The sequence below is a fragment of the Strix aluco genome, chromosome Z (genome assembly GCF_031877795.1).
Source record: "Strix aluco isolate bStrAlu1 chromosome Z, bStrAlu1.hap1, whole genome shotgun sequence".
Classification (NCBI taxonomy): Eukaryota; Metazoa; Chordata; class Aves; order Strigiformes; family Strigidae; genus Strix; species Strix aluco.
This window is the reverse complement of record NC_133971.1, coordinates 17271171-17280095: the sequence shown is the minus strand read 5'-3', so window position 1 is coordinate 17280095 and position 8925 is coordinate 17271171. Positions and strand designations below refer to the sequence as shown.

The 8925-nt window shown below is 56.6% G+C and overlaps 1 protein-coding gene and 1 long non-coding RNA gene across 2 annotated transcripts; one reads left to right on the top strand and one right to left on the bottom strand.

Moving 5' to 3' along the window:
• Nucleotides 1-663: 663 nt before the first annotated feature.
• On the top strand, nt 664-3041 carry LOC141918303 (cyclin-dependent kinase 4 inhibitor B-like). The gene is made up of 2 exons (XM_074812606.1): nt 664-997; nt 2466-3041. Exons 1-2 carry the CDS (start codon nt 728-730, stop codon nt 2727-2729), a joined length of 534 nt encoding a protein of 177 aa, XP_074668707.1. The 5' UTR covers nt 664-727; the 3' UTR covers nt 2730-3041.
• Nucleotides 3042-3203: 162 nt separating this feature from the next.
• On the bottom strand, nt 3204-5674 carry LOC141918093 (uncharacterized). The gene is made up of 3 exons (XR_012621567.1): nt 5654-5674; nt 5089-5181; nt 3204-3394 (listed from the first exon to the last, which is right to left on the bottom strand). It is a non-coding gene; the product is annotated as an uncharacterized LOC141918093 (long non-coding RNA).
• Nucleotides 5675-8925: the final 3251 nt, after the last annotated feature.

The following is an 8925-nucleotide window of genomic DNA, read 5'->3' as shown; positions in this document are numbered from 1 at the left end:
TGGACACGTCGCAGTCGCGGCCGTGTCCCCGTGCAGTCTCTCCGCGCCGCTGCGCCCACTGTCCATTACTAAGTGTCCGTGCCAGCGCAGAAGGCTGGGAAGAGCTTGCAGCCCACCCTGGGAGAAGAGGGGAAGGCCGGCCGCCGCCGCCTCCTGCGCCTCGGGTACCGGTGGGCGTCCGGGGAGAACGGGGCCCCGCTGACACCAGGCCCCCGGGCCCGGGCCCGCTCTCGTTAAATAAAGCCTTTTGCTCCCTTTGCTCCTACCCTCTTCTCCTCCGGGGGCAGTCAGGCACGAGTTAAGACGCCGCTGCCCTTAAGAGAGGGCCGGGAAAAAAAAAAAAAAAAAAAAAAAAAAGACAAACAAAGACTAACCCAAACAATGGAGAGGCCGCCCCGCCGCCGGACGCTCGCCGGGAGCGCGGCCCGCTCGGCCCTCAGATGGCAGCGCAGGGCGCTCCGTCCCGTCGGGGCAAGGCCGGGGGCCGGCCGCGGCCGCCGCGCTCCGCCGCGGTGACGGTGACATGGGCGCGGGGGCGAGGCGGGGCCGGCGGGGCCCGGGGGCCGGGCCGGGGCGGGCAGGGGCGGAGCGGTACCAGCTGTAAGGAGAAAACAAGCCGCGGGCGGCTCCAGCGCGTCCTCGCAGGTGGAGACGGCCCCGGCGACGGCACCGCGAAGGCACCTCCGGGCCGGGGCCGGGGAGCGGCGGGGCCGGGCCGGGCGCTCACATGGGCAGGGCGCTGCCCGCGGGCCGGGATTGCCGCCAGCCCCGGGCGGCGCGGGGTGACCGAGCGGCGGCTGCAGCGCTCCGCGGTCCCCGGGCGCACGGCGGGTGTGAGGCCGGGGCGGGCAGGGGCATGGGGCGGCGGACGGGCGTCACGGCGGCCGACGAGCTGGCCAACGCCGCCGCCCGCGGCGACCTGCAGCGCCTGAGGGAGCTGCTGGACGGCGCGGCGGACCCCAACGCCGTCAACTCCTACGGCCGAACCCCCATCCAGGTAGGGAGGCCGGGAGGTGGGGGGGTGCCGGTGGCAGGGCGAGGGCAACGGCCGGTCCGTGCCCGGGGAGCGGCGGCGGCAGCCCCGGGGCAGCCTCCCGGCGCCGGCCGCCCCCGACGGCTGCGCTCGACTGCTGTCGGAGCGGTGCGACAGTTCCTCTCGCCTTTCTGGAAAGGCGAAAGTCTGTGACGGCCGCAACAGAGAGGTTTTAGTCTTAGCAACCTTTGACTTTATTTTAACCCACTGAGATAGGATGACTCAAAACCGAGAACTTCAATGCTCATCTCGCAATAAACGTGCAATAAAAAAGTAACGAGTCACCTTTTCAGAAAGAATTATCCTTTCATCATACGTCATCTTCTGCCTTATACGACTATTAGTATTTTGCTTCTTCTCTTCCATGAAAAAAAATATTTTCACTGACTCCCACGATATATTCACTGCACCTTACAAGCAGAAACACGCGGGTGCGACAGCCTTGCGCAGCAGACCATGCAGGTAGCCAGCTAGCAGTCCCTGTGGGGCTCAGTCTGCCTACATTTACAGTCGCATTAATGTGTAGATAGATGTAGTGCCCGGAGGAGCAGTAGACACTAGATTTATAAGGCTGAGTCAATTTCCGAGGTAGCTCTGTCCAGCTTCTTAAATTTTCAAAATAAAACGAAATGGGAATGATCTGAGAAGCTATATTTAAGTTTTACGGCCGGTGCCTGCGAAACTCTCTCCTACAAAATGTCGGTGCAGCATTTCACTCAAAACACGTATCTGATGCCGTCCTCTGGCACGCGTTTTGTCTGCACCTTTGCGCATCAGGGATATAGCCGATGCGCCGGACACGCTGCCGGGTGCGCTGGGGAAAACGCAGCTTGGAAAACTCGAGTTCTCCCGGGAATTTCGGTGCTGCACTGGGCAGGGGGGTTAGGCTAAAGGTGCGTGTTGGGTCTCTCCTGAGGGCGAGGGAAGCGCGGGCGCCGCGCTGCAGGGAGGACGGGTTCCCTGCACACGCGTGTCCCCTTGCCAGGGACCTCCTGGAAAAGCGTCCCGGGTGAGAACGGGTCGGCGGCAGCCCCCGGGAGCGGTTCTGCGGTGGCCGTTGCAAAGCAGCTCGGGACTTGCCCTCGGTTCCTGCGAGGGTGCGCCGGGAGCAGGGAGAGCACCTTGTCCCGGTGCCTTCACCCTGCGCTCGCCGCCCCCTCGCTGGCTCCTGTCGCGGAGCAGCCCCCGGTGCGGGTCCGCACGCCCCGGCCCCGACGGGGCTCCCGCGACGCTCTGTCCCGCCGTGTCCCGCGGCGCGGAAAAGGAGGCTTTCCCCTGGTTACGCAACGCTCCCGCCGGGTCCGTGCTCTCCGCCGTTCGCGAAGCCTTCGGAGCTGATATCTAGGCTTCACCCGCGGATTTTCCACTCCTGCGGGGCTGAACGGGAGCGCATGGGCGGGCGGGCGGGCGCTGACGCTGTTTCTCCCCTCAGGTGATGATGCTGGGCAGCCCGCGGGTGGCCGAGCTGCTGCTGCAGCGCGGAGCCGACCCCAACCGCCCCGACCCGCGCACCGGCTGCCTCCCGGCGCACGACGCGGCCCGCGCCGGCTTCCTGGAGACGCTGGCGGCGCTGCACCGCGCCGGGGCGCGCCTCGACCTGCCCGACGGCCGCGGCCGCCTCCCCCTCGACGTGGCGGCAGGGGGCCCGCACGGACCGGTGGCCCGGTACCTGCGCCACCCGCCGCCCCTCGCCTAGCCTCCCCCTGGGTGGTGTCATCCGTCCGTGGTCCCCCCGCCCCTAATTTATTGCCCGCGCCTGCCTCGGGAGGCACGAAGTCGAGCAGCACTCACGCACCGGACCGCATCTCCCCGCTCGGATGCACGAAGGACCAGAGGGATATGTATTGTTTTGTACGCTGTATTTTGCACGTGTCTGTATGTTACCCTGCAGCTGAAACCCGACGCCCCTCCGCACACCCCTAATTTTCACGCGAGAGTCCAAACACTGTGAAGAGAAATAAATATGAAGGAAAACTCTCGCAGAGAGATGGCACAATAAACCCTTCGTGTTTTGACAGGACAGCGTCTGGGCTTTCTGTTTACCCTCCTCCCCGCGGCTCCCCATTCGCACTGCCCAGCTCTCTGTCTGAAGGGGGCGGAAGAGGCTCCGGGCTCTCCTGGGCCCGAGCCGACTGATCCCCATTTGATTTCAGACTCGGGTTAAATCGGACTCAAGGGACGCTGAAGCCACCTCTGCCTCTCCCTAGCAAAACCGGCCGGGACAGCGGGGAATTGAGGCTTCCTGTTGCAATTGCGGCTTTGGCAAGTACCTTCTTAAAACCACGTAAGATGCTATGCATGTCTGTGCACGGGCCCGTGGTGCATTCGTGGCTTTTCTCATGAAGGTTGTAAACATGGGACCTGGAAGGAGAAAATAAGGAGCGATTTGTGTCTCTGCAAGCCCGATACCGCCCTCGCTTGAAGTAATAGGTGCTTTACAGATTTGCAGGTGACTTTCCCTGAGTTACTGTAAGTTTAACAGTATTTTGAAGAAATCATGACGGTTGCAAAACGAAGGCGGCGTGGAACTAAAAATTAAAAGTCGTACGTCTGAGCTCGGCCCCAGGGTTTCCCAAGCTGCTCGAAGGTGGCACGTTTGGTCAATAAAAAAACGAGCCGCTGTAATAACAAGCAGTTGTAACAGCTGTGCTACTGGAGGAGGAACCGGGGCGGCGAGTAGATCCGTTCCCTGAGAGCTGGTCCCTCTTTCGTGGGCTGCCCCGGCGCGGGGAAGCTGGGCGTGAGCATCCCACAGCAAAGCCACAGCGGCAGCCCAGCCTCTGCCGAGGGGAGGCGGGCGGAGAGACCCGCTCCCACCGCGGCAGATCCCAAACCTTCGGGCGTGCTGCGGACAGGGCCCGGGCGGCAGCGACCGGGATGGCTCCCTCGGCACGGGTGGGAGACCCTGCCTCCCGCCCCGGTCCCCACGCGGGGCTGTGCTCACACGTCCTGCGTCTTAGGGACAGGGAAGGGGGAGCAAGGCAGGGCAACGAGAGAGCTCTGGTCTCCTTCCCCAGCGCAAATCCTGGGCACTTCGCAGAGCTACCCGTAGAGAACGAAAAGGGAAAAAGATTTATCTTCGTTTTGCATTCCTACTGAGTGTCCAACTCGCAGATATGTCATTAAACGTTAAAAATAATATATATCATTTTATATAACATATAGGAATATGTCATTTATTACAACATAATTTTATACAATGAGTGCTTTATTTCGTATAAGCTGGCACACTATAAATGTGTAGTTATGCCATTTATGTATGTGATACATCTTTGTAATGCCTATATAAAAATATACATAATATCCATATATATAAAACCATTACGATTATGTATCAAGCCTACGTATTTGCTCATCAATTATTTGTATATGTAATATGCTTATGTTTAATTATAAATGCATTATACGTGATAAAATAGATACCAAAAATCATATTTTATTTAGTATATATTGATACTTGTTTATTATAAGAATTCCTATAATATATATTTTATGCATACCTTTAAACAGAAAATATATAAAATTACAGTATGTGATGATAACACCTTATGAAATTGTACTGTATTCTGTTTTAGAACACAACATAGCCATAAACGAACCAAGGACAACACTAGGGACGCAACAGTCAAGCATCCCATGCCTGAGGGAACCGGGATGGAGCTGGGACCAGACACGGGGATAGGACAAGGCTAGAGCCTGATCACCCTCTTTACGGAAAAGTAAGGATCTAATAAACTGCACTTCCAACCTCAGTTAGACCAGTATTCCTGGTTTAGAAGGTCGTTTTCTCAAAGAATTCAATTTAAGGTGTTGAGTATTTCTGTTACGGCTTATGAAACAACAAGACGATGATGATGAGGAGGATAATAATAATAATAATAATAACAATAATTTGACAGGGAAATTACATACTTTCCTAGGCTGACCGCACCAAATAAACAGAATATGTCCTCAAAACCCAGAAAGGCTAGATGCCTAATTGCTGTAAATCTTCCTCTCATGCTGTGGGTCCCAAGCCCCTGCCCAGGCCAGGCCCACGGTGGGGGCTAACTCACCCCGTGGGAAGATGGGGGTCCCCAACATGATCCCGGGAGCTTCCACAGGTGCCTTTTCTTCTGACAGCAGCGTCAGCTCCAGGGCTTGGAGTCCTCCCCGAAAAGAAGAATATTAAATGTTAACAACAAGGAGAAGCAGCAGTATACGTTTCAAGAAAGCCCTAAAAGCATTTCATCTAACGTGGCAGTTAACTGGCACTTCTTATTTTAAATATCGTAGCTGTAATTGAGTACATGCGCACGCACACACACACAACCCTCTGCAGCAGTGTTTTAGCCCTGTGCACGAGATGCTCCTCGGGCCCGGCTCGGCCATGCATTCAGCGTTGGTGGGTATTTGGTTTCTATTGCCAAAACTGTCAGTTTACCCTCCCACCGCCGCTACGGCACCTGCATTACACAGCCAGGCAGGCGTTTATGTCCCTCAGTTTTGCCTTGCCTTTCAGAAGGACTCGCCATGGAGGGGGGGAGCGGGGGGGGAGAGAGAAAAAGAAAAAAAAAGGGGGGGGAAAAGGGGTATCTCCCGAGGAGCTGCTTTCATTTCGAAATGGCTGTTTTCACTCACCCATCTCCCAGGCTTGAAATCGGATTCGGTCCAGGAGAAACCATTACAGGCTCTTCTTTATTAGCATTGTTGTTAGGGTTACTCTGTGCCCAGGCAGAAGAAGGAAACTTCTGTTGACATCGGTGTTATTACTGTTTGTCCAGCCGAGAGAAGGAGGTGTTTGTTTGGGGGGGGGGGGGAGCATGTTACACACGCTTATATTCACCAGCCAGCCCTCCCAGGGACAGTCACGCTGCCTCCCCTCCCAGGAGCCTTCCCCGTCGGCTCCCTGCACTCCCATCTCCGCGCCGAGCAGCGTTCAGCTGTGCCGAGCCGAGCCGAGCCGAGGAAGCCGAAGATGCGCCCTCAGGACCGACACCCTCCCTGCCCATCACCCTTCCAGGCGCCTCGTACGGAGGTACCCCGCACCCTGTGAGGGGGATGCGCAGAGGGGCTCTCGGGCAGGGGGCTGGGACGGGGCGTGGGGGTGAAGAGGGGGCCCCCACCCTGCCGCCGACCAGAGATCCTCTGCCGAGCGGCGGGCCTCGCTCAGCACCGGCTGTCGGGGAGCTCAGCACCCCTCCGGCGGTCGCCGCGGCAGTGCCTGGAACTGGCCTGGGAGAGAGGCGCCGGTAGGTTGCTTGGGCTTTTGGGCGATTCCCCGCTGCTCCTCCTGCCCCCCCCCCCCCCCCCCCCCCCCAATCTCACCCTTCAAACCAAAAACAAAGCGGTCGACCACCGCGGAGCACGGCCGGGGAGAAGGTCGGGGGAGAAGAAACAGTTAATTACCCGTTTCGGTTACCGGCGGGGGGAGACGAGATCCGCTTTTTTTCCGCTTTTTTTTTGCCGTTTATTTTTTTTCGCTCCGCTACTCAACGGCCCCGCGTCGCGTTCAAATGACCATGTAACAAGGAAATAGCTGCTCGCCCGGGCCAATACTGGCCTGCGCTTTTAAAGTGGCAGGGACACCCTAGCCGGCCCCCGGTGGGACGGGCGGGGGTCGCGGTGTGCCGGGCCGCCTCAGCCGCCGCTCCTCCGAGGGGCTCCCAAGGGGAGCGGGATCCAGAACCAACCAAACAACAAGGAACAATCCAAAATCACGCATCCCCGGCAAACGGAGCGGGAGGCGGCATGTTTGGAGGGGACAGACGACGGGGGGGGGGAGGGCAAGGACATGTCGTCAAGGCTTTATTTGAAAGCAGGGGAGCGCTCTGCGATTGGCCGGCCTCCACGCCCGTTTGCTGGTGGTGCTCCGCGGGGCCAGTCGGTGGGAGGGAAGAGGAGTCGGCGGCCTCCCCCGTCCCCATCCCCCGCCGCCGGTTCTCCTTCGCCCGCTTTCGAGGCGGGAGCCATCATCATGGGAGGCGTTTAAGGGCAGGGGAAGAGCGGGGGGGGGCGGGGAGGAGGTAAGGCGAAACGGAGAGTCGAAATTAGTCAAACGGAAAGAGAAAAAAAAAAAAAAGGGGGGAAAAAAAAAAGAAATAAATCCTCTCCAATGAATGGAGGATGAGAGGGCCGATTCACCGGTGGGGCCCCGCCGGGGAGGTATTTCTAGCGCGGCACGCCGGGGCTCCCCGCACCCATGACCCCCCGGATAAGATGCACCGTCCGCTTTCGGCACGCCCGCAGCCTGCGCCGGGCCCGGGCGCTGGGCTGGCGCATCCTCCGCGGCGTCGTCGGGGCGCTGGGTCGGCGCTGGCCGCCGCGCCTCGCTCTGCTGCTGGTCCTGCGGAGGAGGCGCCGCGGGAGCCCCCGGCCCAGGTAGGGCTCCCCGGGGAGCGGGGCTGCTCGGGGGGGGCGGCGGGGCGGGCGGACCCTGTCCTCGCGGACGGCCCGACGGGGCAGCGGGAGCGGGGTGCCCGCTCCCCGCGGCTACCTGGGCCCGGCCGCGCAGCTCCGCAGACCCCTCTCCGCGCCACATGCTCAGATTGCACCGGGAACACGTGAGGCTTGCATAAGCGTGGGTGTTCGGGTTTTTTTTTTTTTTATTATTATTTTTTAAAGGCAGTGGAAAACGACAGGTTCTTGAAAACTACTGTAACTTATTTCTGCCCTCTCCGAGAAGTTTTTCTTTTCGTTTTCTCTATGGCTAATTCAGAAAAAAATGAACCTACCACCCCTTTACCAACATTTACAGACTGTTCCTTGCGAACAAGGAACAGAATTATTGCCCTGAAGAGAGAAAATGGCCACTGTTTTCAGAGCGTGTATTACTTTCCACTGTTGTAAATGACAGTGAAATACAGTGGCCTACTTTACCTTCCCTTGCTGTTATATAAATATGCTCAATAAGGGTCAGAGCAGCGTGAGAAGAGTAATTAAAATACACACGTATCAAGGACCTTGAGAAACACCCGAGGTTCAGGCGTTTTAGAGACTTCTTCCTGATTGCAGAATGCAAAATCAGATTGTTGTGGATCTGCAGGGTGCATCTTAGGCCTCGATCATCACACATAATTAGACACTTATTTAGAAAAATAAAGCGAATATTAATTTTTATGAGTATTTGAAGATTGTACTGCAGAATCCTCATAGGGGATTATTAGAGGAGCCCACAACCTGTCTAATCCAGAGCAGAGCCTGGAGAAGAACAGAGATAGAAGAGAGGGAAAGTAGAAATATTTGCGTGAAAATATCTGCAAAAAATAGAGATTATATATTTTAAATATATATATATAAAACCTAAACCCTTCAAGCTGTAGGACTCGAGGTGTGGAGACAGAGCAATTCACAGTTTGCCTGCTCCAGTCTCTAGTTAGAGATAACTTCCAGCGCTTTTTGAGTATCAAGTGTGGGAGGGATACACAGGCACACACAGACATACATATGTATATATATATTCAGAAACAACATACACTTTGCCTTGTTACCTTCACATCCCTCGTTTCTTGCATTGGTAGTAGGCCTAATTTCTTCATCTTACAGTAAATGGGGAAAAAGAAACTACACACTCTGGCTGACCTGAAATGCACGAATCTCGAATATAAAACATAAATATGAAGATGCTGATTATCTCGAAGTAAAATCGCTGCAGCAAGGAAAAAACCCTCTCGTGAATCAGGCAGTGTGGCACTTTTATTTTCTGTTTCCACACTTTCTGTAAATTCTGGTGCTTTTCTTCCCCCCCCCCCCCCCCCCCCCCCACACATCCTCCCCGAGCTTTTAATCAGGGAGACCGAGGAGATCGAGTTCTTCTAAAACGCCTCTTAGGTGTAAAATAGTCACTGAAATGTGCTGAAAATCTGATTTTGAAGTGCTGGGGAGGAGTAAAACAAGGGTGTGTGTTTAATCTA

Coding starts and splice junctions, on each gene's coding strand:
- LOC141918303 (XM_074812606.1), top strand. CDS start 728: ATGGGCAGGGCGCTGCCCGCGGGCCGGGATTGCCGCCAGCCCCGGGCG. Junction 998..2,465: donor ACGGCCGAACCCCCATCCAG/GTAGGGAGGCCG, acceptor TTCTCCCCTCAG/GTGATGATGCTGGGCAGCCC.